Raw genomic sequence first — 18726 nt, forward strand, 5'->3', positions numbered from 1 at the left:
GTGTGAGTTTTCATTCGCATATAGTCCTGGGGACCATTCAGGCTTGTTCGCATATATATATATATATATATATATATATATATATATATATATATATAACTAATTAGCATCAGAAGTTGGTATATTGGGAGTCATAACGTGATAAAATCTCAAATATTCAGGTGATTAAATCATCAACATTTGTGTCTCAGAAAGCTGAGACACAAATACCCAAATAATTAACAAAAATCATTGATAAAAGTGTACAATTATCATCATACCAACACGAAGAAAAGTTATAGGTGAAAATATCTTGAAACACTATGTGAATATATTGTTATGTCGTAGTAATGATAACGCTGGAGACCAAATATACATGTGTAAATGAAAACACAAAAATTATGATTATGTAAAAGGTGTAGTGAGGCTGATGTATATATACAACCAAAATGAGATAGTTGAAAAAAAGATATGGAAAGTACGTATGGAACACACTGCATCTTGAGGACGGCAGAGCTAGGACGGGAGTCAGAATTTACCATTATGTAAATTCAATAGCGGATTCTATGCATATTTCCATGAAACTAAATTCAGTCAGCTGGTCCAACTTTCCATATAGAAGGCCCCGTTTTTCTTTCTTAATAATCAACTACATTAAGTATACAGTGTAGCCATGGGATCTTGAGGCCGACCCTCCGTTAGCTAATATATTTTAATGAAAATAAGAAAATTTCGTTTCATTACCATTTATATTTTAAATCTGTATTTAATCAAAGATATGATGATGATCATTTTTTGTTGCTCGATGATATGTTTCTCATATACAATTTAATTGCTATCTGTAATCTAAACCTCCTAATATAACATTTCTGGCTAAAACATAAACTTGATAGGAAGTTGCCCATTTTGTTTTATTTGCTTCAGCATTGTTTAGGGTGCAACCTGTTATCTTACAAACAACGTCGCTTTTCGATCGAATGCGTTACATAAGGCCAACATTTGCCGTACTAGAAAATGGAAGCTGCTTGCGAAAATGACGTACTGTCCCGTTTTCTGTTTTGGGTCCTCTGGCAGGTTAGGAGAGGACACTTTAAATTTTTCGTTTTCTTGACGTTGGGAAACCTTAGGAGGACGGGCTGAGGGTGAGTTCTGAGAGAGCTTTGATTAAAGGGTTTTATTTACACTTTTTCAGACTAATTCTCATTTGACTTAGAAATTAGATTTTTGAACATCTTTTTAAAAAAATTATTATTATTTTGCTCTTTGACAGGATGCTCGTGGCCAATTAAAATTGTATCTTTACCCATCCCTTTAATTATCCTATTATTTTAAATTTGTTTTCAATTGCCTCATTATATATATATATATATATATACATATATATATATATATATATATATATATATATATATATATATATATATATATGTATATATATATATATATATATATATATATATATATATATATGCGAACAAGCCTGAATGGTCCCCAGGACTATATACGACTGAAAACTCACACCCCAGAAGTGACTCGAACCCATACTCCTAGGAGCAACACAACTGGTAAACTACAGGACGCCTTAATCCGCTTGACCATCACGACCGGACATAAGGAAGTGATAGCCGAAGCTATTTGAACCACTTCCCCGCCGGCACTCGGATGGTAATCTTGGGCATAGCATTTTATCAAATCACCTCATTCTTTGGGGCACACGTGAGGAATTTGTTCGCATTTGTGTTCCTCACGTGTGCCCCAAAGAATGAGGTAATTTGATAAAATGCTATGCCCAAGATTACCATCCGAGTGCCGGCGGGGAAGTGGTTCAAATAGCTTCGGCTATCACTTCCTTATGTCCGGTCGTGATGGTCAAGCGGATTAAGGCGTCCTGTAGTTACCAGTTGTGTTGCTCCTGGGAGTATGGGTTCGAGTCACTTTTGGGGTGTGATTTTTCAGTCATATATATATATATATATATATATATATATATATATATATATATATATATATATATATATATATATATATATATATATATATATATATATATATATATATTGAACTGTATTGTTCAGTTCATAAACAATACAGTTCACAGTTCATGAACTGTATTGTTCATGAAATGTGTTTGTTTTTTCAAGCTGCAATATGCAGACGAATGAAATTATCGTATTATAGTTTGATGTAGTGACAAGGATACCTTATTTCAGTCTGCCATAGTAACTGGGGGGTATCGTATTGTAGTCAGTCGTAGTACCATGGGTATCGTACTGTAGTCTGTAATAGTAACAAGGGTAGAGCATTGAAATCTGTCGTAGGAGCAAGGGTTGCGGATTATAGTCCGTCGTAGCAGCAAGGGTATCTTACTGTAGAATGTCGTAACAACAAGGGTATCGTATTGTAGTGTGTCGTAGCAGTAAGTGTGTCGTGTCAAATCTTAGAAGATAATCCCCCTGGGTAACGTACAAGCAAGACAATGGGACGGGTCGCCCAAAACATGTAGGTAATATTAGCCAGAATAGGCTTCTTTTAATCCATTTTTATAGGGCTAATAAGAGAAACTAGCACGATCTTGTCTCTTGTATAAAATTAATAGTAAACTCCTTGAATGAGCAAATTATCTCCTCAGGCTAGTGAGAAGGACACTAGTTTGCCGTTGCAGTACAGCTGCGGACAGCACTCGGGATAAGGTCGACCTTCAACTCTCACGATGTAACAGTTCTCAGAGTAGAGAGGTGGCGGCTCAGAGCATCTGGAAAATATTAAATATAAGATTTAGACACAAACATGAACAACTCACATTGTAAATATGATAGCACTGTTCTTAAAGCAAATTAGTGGTTGAACATACAAAAAGGATACTTGAACTCTTCAAAAGTTTACGCATTGTACAACTGGAAAGCTTCAAATGGCAGGCTATTTATGCAATCTATCAATTAGTATACAGTAGAGTACACAAATAGGCTTCAGTGAACTATTAGAAAAAGTTGTAACATTTCTATACTATAGCTGGATCAGTATTAGCTAGTGTTATATGCAGACAATGAGTCACAATAACATGGCTGAAGATATGATCCAAACCTCACATCAGTAAAATATAGAAACGACGTTTCGATCCGTCCTAGACACGACTTCATAATAATCCAGGCCGAACCGAAACGTCGTCGTTTCTTAATTTTTATGCGTAGTTAGGATATTATACAGTTATATAATATTATAGATGGATTGGCTGGCATGGTCACCCATGAATCTTAACTATATTTGGCTTAATATAAATGGGAGTCTCACAGATTTGGGGACACTCATTAGTTAAAACTACGTTATATGAATAGTTCAGTAATTTATGTAGTTATTTCTCGAGTGGGATGTGCCTCTCAACCTCGGGAACCCGTCGTGATGCGTGTAGGTGGTGAGGAGGAGGTGGCACCTGTCCAGGTGTAAGTAGGAGGTGGCACCTGTCCAGGTGTAAGTAGGAGGTGGCACCTGTCCAGGTGTAAGTAGGAGGTGGCACCTGTCCAGGTGTAAGTAGGAGGTGGCACCTGTCCAGGTGTAAGTAGGAGGTGGCACCTGTCCAGGTGTAAGTAGGAGGTGGCACCTGTCCAGGTGTAAGTAGGAGGTGGCACCTGTCCAGGTGTAAGTAGGAGGTGGCACCTGTCTAGGTGTGAACGCTTTTCCTAGGTTTATCACCTGCCACTTTCTATTCCCAAGTCATATGAGATAGACAACTTAACATAATGATCTGAAGAAATCTAGGTACAGTTTATACAACATATAGAAGTTTATCTAAATATTTTGGTTTATATATATTTACAATTCAGATTGTTTACTAAAGAATTGCTGCCATGCCTAGCAACTTCCACAGAGCTGCTGTCATGGATAGCAACTACCATAGAGCTGCTATTATGGCTAACCAGTCACACAGAGCTACTATCATGGATAGCATCTCACACAGAGCTGATGCTACAGCTAGCCACTTCCACAGAGCTGCTGCCATGGCTAGCCACTCCCACAGAACGGTTGCCATGGCTAGCCACTCCCACCCAACGGTTGCCATGGCTAGCCACTCCCACCCAACGGTTGCCATGGCTAGCCACTCCCACTCAACGGTTGCCATGGCTAGCCACTCCCACCCAACGGTTGCCATGGCTAGCCACTCCCACCCAACGGTTGCCATGGCTAGCCACTCCCACAGAACGGTTGCCATGGCTAGCCACTCCCACCCAACGGTTGCCATGGCTAGCCACTCCCACAGAACGGTTGCCATGGCTAGCCACTCCCACATAACGGTTGCCATGGCTAGCTACTCCCACCCAACGGTTGCCATGGCTAGCCACTCCCACAGAACGGTTGCCATGGCTAGCCACTCCCACACAACGGTTGCCATGGCTAGCCACTCCCACTCAACGGTTGCCATGGCTAGCCACTCCCACTCAACGGTTGCCATGGCTAGCCACTCCCACCCAACGGTTGCCATGGCTAGCCACTCCCACTCAACGGTTGCCATGGCTAGCCACTCCCACCCAACGGTTGCCATGGCTAGCCACTCCCACAGAACGGTTGCCATGGCTAGCCACTCCCACCCAACGGTTGCCATGGCTAGCCACTCCCACTCAACGGTTGCCATGGCTAGCCACTCCCACTCAACGGTTGCCATGGCTAGCCACTCCCACCCAACGGTTGCCGTGGCTAGCCACTCCCACAGAACGGTTGCCATGGCTAGCCGCTCCCACACAACGGTTGCCATGGCTAGCCACTCCCACAGAACGGTTGCCATGGCTAGCCACTCCCACACAACGGTTGCCATGGCTAGCTACTCCCACACAACGGTTGCCATGGCTAGCTACTCCCACAGAGCTGCTGACATGGCTAGCCACTCCCACAGAACGGTTGTCATGGCTAGCCACTCCTACAGAACGGTGGCTGCCATGGCTAGCCACTCCTACAGAACGGCGGCTGCCATGACTAGCCACTCCCACATAACGGTTGCCATGGCTAGCCACTCCCACATAACGGTTGCCATGGCTAGCCACTCCCACCCAACGGTTGCCATGGCTAGCCACTCCCACCCAACGGTTGCCATGGCTAGCCACTCCCACATAACGGTTGCCATGGCTAGCCACTCCCACATAACGGCTGCCATGGCTAGCCACTCCCACTCAACGGTTGCCATGGCTAGCCACTTCCACATAACGGCCATGGCTAGCCACTTCCACATAACAGCCATGGCTAGCCACTTCCACATAACGGCCATGGCTAGCCACTTCCACATAACGGCCATGGCTAGCCACTTCCACATAACGGCCATGGCTAGCCACTTCCACATAACGGCCATGGCTTGCCACTTCCACAGAGCTGCTGCTATGACTAACCAGTTGACTACTCGTTGGGTGACGCGTAGGTTGAAGGGACGACAGTGATGACAACAGTGCAAATAAACACTATGATTAGAGTAGACTTTACTTTTGGATCTTTACTCAGCTTTTTACGGCATTATTGAATCTGACAAATACACGCCATCACCACCCTTCGTCTCCCTCTGCCTCCCCTTCTATATGCTCAGACGAACACATCCTCCTGAAATGTACTTATAGTAACTATTTGGTCGAAAGTTGTAATATGTAGTGACGGACCAGCTGTAAACCACTTTTTGTACTATTAATTATATAAAGTTGGAAAAAATGAGCTAAAAACAACACAAATATCCGTGTAATAAGAATAGCCTAAGGCCTGAAATAGCCTAAGAGAGTTGCTAAGAGAGGTCAGGTCTTATATTTGTTGCGGTGAAAAAGTTTCCGGTTTGATAAATTCAGTAATACAAAAGTCAACTGTCTGGTGGTCCATCACTACATACCGGTATTTTCGATCAAATAGTTACTATAAGTAATTTCATTTTAGGAGGATGGCCTGGCTTTGACAATACTGTATCTCTCTTTTTTTTTTTTTAAACTCGTACTTCCCAATGACGGTACATTTAGCGGCTGCAGAGCCTATGTGCATTTTGTACTGTACGGTAGTTGCCTAACTATAAATTAGGCATTAGCCTAACCTAACCTCTCTCAGGCATAATGAGCAATCCTAGGCCTAATAAAGTACAGATATGTACTATAATAGGCCTATGATATGTTAGCTTAGGCTGAATATTGACTATATTTGGCCTAGAATATTTTGTTAACGGGAATGAACTTCTATTTTTGTAAGACCTTAGCCAAACAACAGTACAAATTTTGGATATTTTGTGGTGCCACAGTCCACATTGTGCAGGCGTGTTCCGCACAATGACAGTACAGTACACAGCGAACGACAGTCACTGTGTACTTTCGTTCTGGACGATGAGTTTCACTCTCTAAACATTACCCGAAACGCTGTACGTATTAGTGGCTTTAGGCATAGTATATACTAGTTTTATCTAGAAATCCAATATTCTGCTTGTAACTCAATATGTATGTATGTACTTTTACCTATATAATTTATTTATTTATTTATTTATTTATTTACTTATTTATTTATTTATTTATTATGAAGTCATTACATGTGAAACATTATCTCGAAATGAAGTGTTCTCTCACACTGATGCTTCTCGACACTGCTGGGTGCAGAGACCGTCATACCCGCCTGTGTGCATGTGGAGGGAGAAGCATATGAACACATGCATAAATGAAACTGCAGAAGGTCTAATGGCTCAATGGATGCAGCTCCTACCTGGTGCGCTTCTCTAGGAGGGTGCCGTTGGAGGCGAGGACACAAGTGGCCTGCTGGCAGGTGTCGTCCACAGTCCAGCTCTCCCCCTTGGCCCGGAGTGAACAATGGTCCGCGTCGTAGCACTTCCCGCTGTGATCTGTAAATATTAAGTACATTATACCCGGGGTGTACTAGTTGGGATTTTAATGTGGGTCATATAACATGATTTGAACGCTGTTCACAAACACACTTGTCGATTGAAATAAGGGTAAAAGGGATTGCTGCGAACATGCTGATCAAGATATTGACTAGACTTAGAATCAGTTCACTTAAAGATATAATCACTGGAGCACTAACTCTGGGCAGAAGAGCCTTCAATAGCAACAGGTGGACCCATTGTGCGATAAACATCATCAATACATTCGATATAACAAACACAATCACTGAGAGGGGTGTCGACGAAATACATGCAGACTTTGTTATGCAAGCCTCTTGGGGATCTCCGCCAGCAGACTTTAAGATTATGGTTCTTGAAGGAAAAAAAAAATCAGACAAATCCTCATCTGCTACGTAACATTGCACAGATGCATATAGAAGCAAACTTGGCATCCAACAGCTTCACTTACTTCACAGATGGATCAGTAGACCAGCAGGGACAAGAAACCTGAGCTGCAGTTAAACCAGGAAACTCTGTAAATAATTGGAGACTCTCAAATGGGTGTTCGACTTTACAAACAGAGATGCTAGCCATTCAAATGGCTTTGGAACATGTTCTTGCTGAACACCAACAACATGTTATGATACATACAGATTCGAGAACCGCCATTGAAACCTTGCAACAAGAACACATATGTGATAACATCCATCTGATCACAAATGTCATATCATTAATGCAAACACTCAAACGTCAAGGCCGTCGGGTACTTATCAACTGGGTGCCAAGTCATGTGTGAATAATAGAAAATGACATTGCAGACGAAGCTGCAAAACTTGCAACTAAGAGAAGAAATGTAGACATTTACATACCACAGAGTCTGTCACAGATTAAGAAAGTAATTAGAAACAGCAATGCAAAAGATGTACAGTGACCACAACACAGCAGGTGCAACATCAGGATCTGCGGGTTGGTACAAGAATTCAACCAACTACAAACCACTTAGTTTGATGAAAGGGAGCAGTAGAACAACAGAAGTACACTTACATCGCATCAGGCTTGGATACCCATGTGCATGGGAAATAGGCTTGCAGGTTCCGGAAGATGAGAGGAAATGTCAACACTGGAGAAATGCCCGGTCGACTACTGGAACATTATCTAACATAGTGCACAGTTACAAACCCATTAAGATTTCAACTTAGATTCACCAGAGCAGAAGTTGTTAAACACATATGGCAAAATCTTACTGAAGCGACCATACGAGTCATAAATACTTACACTCCACCCAAGTAAAACAGAAACAAGCAACACTTAGTGGGCCAGCCAGAGGCTTAGGGACCCGCGCAGGAATATCTCTGAAAAAAAATAACTTGGTTATTTAGGCTACCAGAAAACAAATTTCGGCAATTGTCCTAATTACATTAAGCCAGTTACAACATTACTATACAAAATATGGATAGGCCACTTCTCAGTCGTCTATCTACTTTTTAAGATGGCACATGTTATGATCCTCGGTCCAGTTATAACATTCATCCTCACGTATGTTAAGCGTTATTTCCCCCTCTCAGATACCTCTGGATGGGCTCAGATTTCTTCTTTATGTTGAAAGGCAAACTAGCAGTTATATTGTGGAGAATATGTATATCTAAAGTTCAGTGGTCAGAATTTGTTTTCAAAAACTTTAAAAAATGGCGAGTAAGTGGGACTAATCTGGAAGAAAGGGGGGGGGATAACGTCACCGGTAACTTTAGGACTCAAGCATTCACGCAGCTACTTACAACCTGTACATTGTTTCTCAATCTTTGGCGGCTTTGCTTACATTTATTAAACAGTTTACGATCACTGAAACTTCCCAGTCAGATGTTATTTTATTTTATTTTTATTTATTTACTTATATAAGAGTTCTTACATTCTTGTAAATAATGTAAACACTCGCCCGGCAATCACGAAGCGCCGGGCGAGTACTTTACCACTACGCCACGATTACTTGTATTGTTGTCATAAACAGCCTCCTATTGTTTCGGAGCTCATGAATTGTTTATATAAACAAAGCCGCCAAAGATTTAGAAAAAAATGTACAGGGTCGCAAGTGTTTGATGAATGTAGGTCCAAGAGAGGTTGGGCTGTGACGAAGGGCGAGAGGCAGCTGTGATCGGTTTGAGAGTCACTCAGGTGGTGGAAGCGGAAGGAGTAAGCTGCATTTCGAGCTTCTGGTCATTACCATGCCTAGTTTTGACCTTTAATGATCGTAGTCGACTCGCTAAATGGTGAGGAATTGTTAAGGCAAGCTAGTATGAGAGGAAGAACTGACCACTGTACCGTAGGCTGCTCGAGAGCGACATGCAAGACAAGAAGTTATGGGCACACGACGTCAAGCGCCATTCGTAGTAGCCATTTTGAATTCACATTTTGACTAAGAGTGCATAGTAAAGAAGGCGGCATTAGGTGTGCCCTGAGGGAGGACACCTGTGTATGTCAAGCCCAATACCTAGGGTCGCGGTTGTCTTGACAGAGACAGTCAGAAGAGTGGAGAATTACCACTAGTTGAGAGAGACTTCGTCAGCATGCAGACGACACGCCCACACACCCCAGTCAAGGTAAGAGAATTTACCAAGTTATTTGACCCAGTATCTATAACCGACAGTGCTTGATAAAGCTCAGTGATAATTATTATTCCAAGTGAAATAAGCTGCATAGTGATTGTCAGTGCAAGGAGGAAAATATATAATTTAGAGAGGCTGTTATGACTAGGAAAATAGGGACTATAGTGTGTCCTCCGCCAGTACTGGCGAGAGTGAAGTCTGACGGACGTTGTTGAATGTTGTTGTTTACGATTCAGCTACTCGGAACAAAAAGTTACAAGTAGCACGGGTTACGGTGAGCCCATAGTGGACTTACCTTGCACAGGAGCGGAGCTGTAACTTGGGCGTTGTTGAAGATTAAGCCATCACAAGAGGGAGGGCAAGGGCATGAACCCGTGGCATGTGGCATGGAACCAAATAGGTTATGATTGGATACTTATCAAAAAAACTTTATTGATTTTGTTCCATTTATGATATCGATATATAAATATTTGATATTGCTTTAGGATAAATTGTGAATTAATTTTCTGAGTTAACATTACTCTGGTAATATTTATATTATATGTATGCTAAATCGAGCAAGGTTTTATTCCCGGTCCAGGAGGGGTAAATTTTTATGGCCTGAAACATTTTAGAATAGATGTGTAGTAGGATGCTATAGGCATGTTCAGCCAGTTCAGGCTGGGTGTGTGAGGCATACATTAGGCAAAGATTACAAGCTTGCGGGAAAAGTTTTTTATTTCTGGTGAATTAAAGGTATTACTTTTAGAAGTTAGGAGTTATATCTTATCTCTGTGGGTTCAGAGTCATACCGAGAGCAAAAGAGGTCCCTAACAATTTTTCGAGTTAACAAATACTAAGTGAAAAGGAGAGACAACATTGTGTGTAAAGGAGAGGTCACCTGAGCATTGACAAGAGAGAGGAGTAGGCTGCACTATCAGTGGTGACGGTCGTGGTACATGACAAGAGGCAGGCTGGTGTGTGTGCACCCCATTAGGAAATACAATCTTCTCACGGGTTGAGGACTAACCAGGTGATTCCTCAAAAGTCAATGGTGAAGTGGCAGTGGCTCAGAGGTTAGTGTAGTGTGTTTGAAGCCTTGCCTAGCCTTCTTTCCCAGCTCTCGTTTGTTTTTCTTTACGGTTGGTGAAGGTAAATCTCCAACACATAACATTTATGAGCGGCGTTGCTTCGACGTGGAATCACTGTTATCAACGTTAATTTGACACGTTAATTCGACGTGGAATTGGCGATGCTCGTGGATAGTGTACTCATTAGGTTACCTTGGGATTAAACCGTGTTCTAAATCTACCAAAATACAATGAAAGGTCACTAACGGTCACTAAACAAACCATACAAATGACTGCACAAGACACTAATACAATATATATAAATCCCATCTAAGCAACTCGTTCCCTGAAAAATGTGACGTATTAGTAAAACTAAAAGCACATTAATTGTGACGTTTTCTATACATTGGCCTCAAGACGGGTTGCTTGGGCCCGTACGTCTTTCATTAGGCAAAACAGTTGCATTTTTAACGGAGTGGCAAATTGAGAGAAATGTTCATGAGACAGTCCCAGTAGTAATCTAGCTTGCCCTTCTACTAAATGCAAAAAAAAAAAAAAAATAAATAAATAAATATATATATATATATATATATATATATATATATATATATATATATATATATATATATATATATATATATATATATATATATATAATATACAACGTTGTACTATAGTGCTACATACATGTCAGATGAGATTGCAACTGATCTAACCGCAGTTGTATGTGAAACCTGTGTACACTCTGCCCCTAATGTTAAACATGTGTACACTTAACACCTGTAATAGTAGAGAAAGAGAAAGCCGTAAGAGAGCTAACAAAATAGGAGTTATGATAGCCCCTTTAACATATACTGTGACAACCTTAACCATGACACGCCAACGAATTGGACTATATAATCATTGCCTTCCTAACTGACCAACTAAACACCTCTTGACTTTCAATTTGCATTCAAAACTGGTTACTTAATAACGTTGTGTTGTTGGGTGGTGGCGGAAACTATTCAGTACTGCAACTCACAAGGTATTTCTGTTTTCTCTTTATTTCTCGATTCTTCGCAAGCTTTTGACAAAGTTGAACACACCAAACATTTTAGATCATTTCTCAACAGAACAAGCCTTGTCATCGCTAGATATCTATGTTTTTTTTATCAGGTAAGCAAATTATCTGTGAAATGGAGTAATGTTCTCTGTGAAAATTACTCGCTTAAAAAAAAGTGTTCGAACAAGATGATGTTTTTAGTCCAAAATTGTTTTGCTATCTATCTTTACCTATTATTGAAAGAGTTGCCCGAAACGCTACGCGTACTAGTGGCTGTACAAGAGTGAAAGAAGTCTTGTATATATAAATAAATAAAAAAAATATAAAGTTAATAACCAGTAGAGCTGGCTGTCGCCTAGGCTACGGGCAATGTATCGGCCGTATATGTACATTACCGTATGTAATGTATTGTTATGTTGATGTAATTCTACTCGCACCGACCGAAGATGCTATGGAAAACTTCATAGAAATATGTTAAAGATACAGGGCATCTTAAGACTCATCGTCTAAGCCTCTAGATTTGAACTATTAGACCTCCATAATTATGACCTTGGTAAGCTTCATTGTGAAGGGAGGACATATTAGAGACATGTCTTGGGTGTCTAGCCTCATATTCCCTGCATTTCCCACCTGGTCTCATGTACACGTCCACACTTTAAGCAATAACTAACAAACGAATGGTATCCTATTTTCTGAAAAGAATCTGCCATCCAGCAAATTCGATCAGTTTTTTTTCTTCAGGCATTAACTTACCGTCACTGGCTGCTCAAACTTTTCCAGAAATATGAGTTTAATTGTTAGGAAGAGCAACTTAAAGAATGCATGATAAGTTGCAGTTTAGAATAAAACAACTAGTCATCAGACAAAGTAGGGAGACCCCCAGCTGAATATTTAGAATTATGAAGGAACGAATGTCACAAACACTTGGCTTACTGATATTTTGAGTACTATTGAAGTGCTATAGTGCTATCTATGTTGTATCAGCAGTGTGTTTCGAAAGCGTCTGATCCTGGATAGCCCTAGAAGTTGATGAAGTAGAATGCTGAGGGAGTGCAAATTTATATAACTTCAGGATAGGCTTAGTTTATTTCAATTGTCTTTCAAATTCTCTTCTGATCATCCTAATTTTTTGTTATATATGAATTGTGCATATATCAGATTATATGTGAATTTGTCTCGCCGCTTTAACGGTAAACTGCACTTTGTTTTTCCACTATAAATTCCCTTACAGATTGTAAGAATGTTACGTGTACCAAAAGTGTGTTGAGTTACCGTTGTACACCTGTTTAGTCCAGCCGTTATTGTAATATTTTGTATAAGTTAGTAAGAATGAAGTGTTTGTGATTGTGGATATTCAGTATTAAAGATTTTGCCAGATAAAACTGCGGATCTTAAGTATTATGTATTGATTTTCTAGACAAGTAAACACAAGTTTGGACTTTTTAAAGGTTAGCCAGAAATTTAAGTTAAACGCATTAAGGCGTAAAGTTATGATCACAACAAATCTACACACACACACACACACACACACACACACACACACACACACACACACACACACACACACACACATACACATACACACACATACACATACACCTGGGGGTTGATATCACGCCAGACCTGTCTCCTGCAGCCCATATCAAGAGGATAGCATCAGCGGCGTATGCCAGGCTGGCCAACATAAGAACGGCATTCAGAAACTTGTGTAAAGAATCATTCAGAACTTTGTATACCACATATGTCAAGCCAATCCTGGAGTATGCAGCCCCAGCATGGAGTCCATATCTAGTCAAGGATAAGACTAAACTGGAAAAGGTTCAAAGGTTTGCCACCAGACTAGTACCCGAGCTGAGAGGTATGAGCTTCGAGGAGAGACTACGGGAATTAAACCTCATTTCGCTGGAAGACAGAAGAGTTAGGGGGGACATGATCACCACATTCAAGATTCTGAAGGGAATTGATAGGGTAGATAAAGACAAGCTATTTAACACAAGGGGCACACGCACAAGGGGACACAGGTGGAAACTGAGTGCCCAAATGAGCCACAGAGATATTAGAAAAAACTTTTTTAGTGTCAGAGTGGTTGACAAATGGAATGCATTAGGAAGTGATGTGGTGGAGGCTGACTCCATGCACAGTTTCAAGTGTAGATATGATAGAGCCCAATAGGCTCAGGAATCTGTACACCTGTTGATTGACGGTTGAGAGGCGGGACCAAAGAGCCAGAGCTCAACCCCCGCAAACACAACTAGGTGAGTACACATACACACACACACAGAGTCTTCCGGGAGCCGGTGGCCGAGCGGACAGCACGCTGTACACGTGATCCTGTGGTCCCGGGTTCGACCCCGGGCGTCGTCAAGAAACGATGGACAGAGTTTCTTTCACCCTATGCCCCTATTACTTAGCAGTAAATAGGTACCTGGAAGTTAGTCAGCTGTCACGGGCTGCTTCCTGGGGTGTATGTGGTGTAAAAAAAAGTACCTGTAGTAGTAGTAGAAAACAATTGATTGACAGTTAACAGGCGGGCCGAAAGAGCAGAGCTCAATCCCCGCAAGCACAACTAGGTGAAAACAACTAGGTGAACACACACACACACACACACACACACACACACACACAAACACACACACACACTCTCGAGCCATTAAACTACCCATCCATACGTTACAGCATAAGCTTAAGGTCGGACAGTGTCGACATCAATTCTCCTAAAGCTTACGTTGGAATACAATATTACTTTTAAATAAACAAGAAGTCTTTTGTGCAATTCATTTACACACATTCCTTTTTAATCAAATTTAGCATCAACTCTAATTATTTAACATTACCCCTCACTCACTCACGCGTTCTGACAGCCCTAACTATAAAAACAGATGGTATTGAATCTTATCCATCTTGATGAGCTGGGCTCTTGGGAGGGAGAAGAGAAAGATGGAGTTGCGACACTCCAAGGCTTAGTTTAGCATGAGTGAATCTGGCCTGGGAGAGGGGCGGAGGTGGAGACCCGACCTCAGGTACGCCCTCACTCACCTGTTTTTTTGTTTACACTCTTATGGCAGGAAACTCCCACGTGGTGAAATGTAAACCCTAGTGACGGTACATTACTTCCAGGCACAACTGAAGCTGTTTGCACATTTATTATGTGCAAATATGCTGGTCTTACGCATATTACGACTATTTTCAGGTCTTATATCAACAGAAAATGATACTGAGAAATGTAAACAATCTTCTAATAATAAAGAGAACGGTGGTAAACCATGGGAGCAATATGCCAACACTTCGGAAGACGGAAGAAGCGTCTTGACGCTCATATTTATCTCCAAGGTTTAAGCTGCCGGGCCTGTAGTTGGTACAGCTGAGCTGGGGTAGTTGTGTTTCAGAGACGTTGGTAAAACTATGCCCTCCTTAGAGGCCATAGTTACTGCAGGAGAAAGATAATATAGGAATGTAGGGTATGGGAGGGCAGCAGGAGACCGTGGGAAGGGGATGGGAGAGCTAGTGAGGGAGAGGCCAGAAAGAGAGAGGTCTTTTTCGGAGCGGAAGGAAAGGGTAAAGTGTTATTGAGAGAGGTGTGGGGAAGATGTCCATATGGAATGGTGAAGAGGGGAAGTGGGGAAAGATGCTTTAGGAGGAGAGGGAAAGGGATGTTTTGGGGAGTGACAAGAGGGGACATAGTATTTCAGGGAGAGAAAAGGTGGTGGTTTGGAGAGGCAGCAGAGGGGAGAGGGGAAGGTGGTGTTTCAGGGAGAGGGGGGGGGGCATCTTGGTTGTGATTAGTTAAGGCAAAAAATTTGATCGAAGAAATAACTGGTATTGGGAATAAGAGGCGATCCTTAAAAGGGTCACAGCTTTCGACCCCGACCCCCTATGACACTGCCAATGCAATTACTTATCACCATGCAAGGTTGCGATAGGCTAACCCCAAGCGTCTGGTCTCCAGACTTGGACAGACAGAATATTTGTATATTTTACAGATACAGATTTGAAATATGTTGCTGCTAAGTGCACTGGGAAACTTGCAGGTCTCCACCTCCACAGTTTTCTCTCCTTTCCTATCTCCACATATCCTCCCCATACCCTTTCCCCTCTTTCCCGCCCTTCCCCTTCCGACTCAAAATGCCTCAAGATGATTTTAATTGATTTATCACACCATTGTGATATTTATATAAATATATATATATATATATATATATATATATAATATATATATATATATATATATATATATATATATATATATACATATGTCGTACCTAGTAGCCAGAACGCACTTCTCGGCCTACTATGCAAGGCCCGATTTGCCTAATAAGCCAAGTTTTCCTGAATTAATATATTTTCTCTAATTCTTTTCTTATGAAATGATAAAGCTACCCATTTCATTATGTATGAGGTCAATTTTTTTTATTGGAGTTAAAATTAACGTAGAAATATGACCGAACCTAACCAACCCTACCTAACCTAACCTATCTTTATAGATTAGGTTAGGTTAGGTAGCCGAAAAAGTTAGGTTAGGTTAGGTTAGGTTAGGTAGTCGAAAAAACATTAATTCATGAAAACTTGGCTTATTAGGCAAATCGGGCCTTGCATAGTAGGCTGAGAAGTGCGTTCTGGCTACTAGGTACGATATATATATATATATATATATATATATATATATATATATATATATATATATATATATATATATATATATATATATATATATATATATATATATATATATACATATATATATATATATATATATATATATATATATATATATATATATATATAATATATATATATATATATATATATATATATATAATATATATATATATATATATATATATATATATATATATATATAATGAAAGAAATAATCCGTAAAGGAGTAAAAAGCACTACTCCTAACCAAAACATAAACCTGATAATATTCTACAAAACCAAGAAGACTTCCGAACTCCTTATCAAAAACAGCCCGAAGCCGACGGAGAACCCTCTACAGCAGTCAAGCGTTGTATACATGTACACTTGCCCCCACGAAGGATGTAACCTTCAATGTAAGTACATAGGTATGACGTCGACCAAGCTGACGAGGCGTTTGACATGCCATCTTCAATCTGGTGCCCCTAGGAATCACATGAGACAAGCCCATGACATTACTCTAACAAGAGAAATGTTGAACAAGAATACTTGCATAATAGACAAAACCCAAGATTCAAGAAGATTACAAATTCTTGAGGCAATTCACATAAGAATAGAGCGACCTACCATGAACACCCAAATCACGGAACTATTTACTCTACCCACCATGAGAGTAAGGACAAGACAAGAACATATCGATGCCAACACAGAAGTTATGTCCAACATAACAGGCCAATTACACTGGATTAATCTTTGTGTTTAGATAGGAGATGCCTCGTATGGGCCAATAAGCCTTCTGCAGCCCCTATGTTTATCCCTTATGTATCCCCCCATGTTTTCACCTTCATTGTATTATCACCTGACCTAATGCGGGTATAAAATCAACTAGTATTGTAAGATCTGTTCACTTGAGAATGAACCATGGAGGTTCGAAACGTCGTGCAAATTATACAAATAAGTGTAATACACTCTATAGTAAATCACTTCTTTTCTTCACCTTAAAAGTACGAAAATGAGTTTTGGAGAACTCCTATTTCAATTAAGCCCTGATGCTAAGAAAATAGTTAGAGGGATAGAAGCCCTAAACCAGAAAATAATAAATACAGAATATGCGGTCATATTCAATGAAACATGTTTGAAAGAAAACCTGCTGCCAGTATACACCAATATATATATATATATATATATATATATATATATATATATATATATATATATATATATATATATATATATATATATATATATATATATATGCAGAATAACCACATATGAAAAATAGAAAATGCTTAACGCGTTTTCGGCTAATTCGCCTTCATCAGAGCAAAGTAGAATGAAGATAAGATTGCTGATTAGACCTTTATATCCGCCTGGGCAGATCACCTGACCACCAAAAATAAGTGGAGGAAAGGAATTATAAGAAAGAAGGTAACTGCAGAAGGCCTATTGGCCCATACAAGGCAGCTCCTATTAATATCTTCAAGTGCCATACGTGTTAAATGATTGCTATATTGTTTTGACGTGCTATATTGAGGCTTAAATAGGGATCCAACTTGTACATACCGGGGCTCACATTAAGGCTGTTGTTACAATGTTTGATCAGAGCAGACTCGATCACGTTTCGTTCAACAAAATCCTTACTTTTAACAATACATTTTGCCCCTGTGAAGTCGATAGAATGATTACATAAACTGGAATGCAAATACAATGCACTGGATTGCTGGGCTGTACGAATAGCGTATGAATGCTGTTTTAAACGCGAGGAAAGAGATTTACCTGTCTGGCCGATGTAAACACATGCACACTCATTACAAGGGATGGAATACACACAACCTGCTACAGACGAGGGCGAGTTCTTAATTAACATGGACTTAACTGTATTATCATTTTTGAACACTAGATTAATATTAAGGTTCTTCAGGGCTGGGGCAAGATTTACTAGACCCTCAGAATATGGTAATACCAACGAATTTTTCAGTTCTGGTTTCGACTTAGTAGTCTGTTTGTAGAAAGTCCTTTTTGCTTGACCAAACGCAAGATCCAAGATCGATTTTGGGTATTTTAACTTCTTCCCAATTTCAAATATATTTGCTATTTCTTCATCGAAAAATTCCGGACTGCAAACTCTCACTGCTCTGAGAAACATACCAGAAAAAACTGCCCGCTTGACCTGAACATGATGATTTGAATAGAAATGTACATACGAGCACACATTGGTAGGTTTCCTATACACATTGAATTTGAAACTTCTACCAATTCTATGAATCATGATGTCTAAAAAAGGCAGAACACCATTCACTTCGTTCTGAATTGTGAATTTAATTGACGGAACCAGCGAATTGATTTGATTGAGAAAATCAGCTGGTTCAGTAATTCAGTAATTCGCTGGTTCCGTCAATTAAATTCACAATCCATCGAGCAAAAAGTCTTAGTCGACATGAACTTGAAACCGGCCATATACTGCAGGTATGTTGACGACATTTTTACACAGGTACCTGATGTCAGACATCTGCAGGAGCTGAAGGAGGCATTTGAGCAGAGTTCCGTGCTGCGTTTCACTTACGAGATGGAAAAGGATGGGAAGCT

General features: G+C 40.2%; 1 protein-coding gene across 1 annotated transcript in view; it reads right to left on the minus strand.

Annotated features, from left to right (window-relative positions):
* Window positions 1-2544: 2544 nt before the first annotated feature.
* The window catches only part of LOC123760090 (U-scoloptoxin(16)-Er9a), a gene marked incomplete at its 5' end in the record, with an annotated part of 131732 nt that continues 115550 nt past the window's right edge, over window positions 2545-18726 (minus strand). Inside the window, 2 exon segments of the mRNA XM_045745556.2 lie at window positions 2545-2731; window positions 6679-6814. Coding sequence (XP_045601512.1) covers window positions 2605-2731; window positions 6679-6814 — 263 coding nt within the window.

This window comes from Procambarus clarkii, chromosome 16, assembly GCF_040958095.1.
Source record: "Procambarus clarkii isolate CNS0578487 chromosome 16, FALCON_Pclarkii_2.0, whole genome shotgun sequence".
Taxonomy (NCBI): Eukaryota; Metazoa; Arthropoda; class Malacostraca; order Decapoda; family Cambaridae; genus Procambarus; species Procambarus clarkii.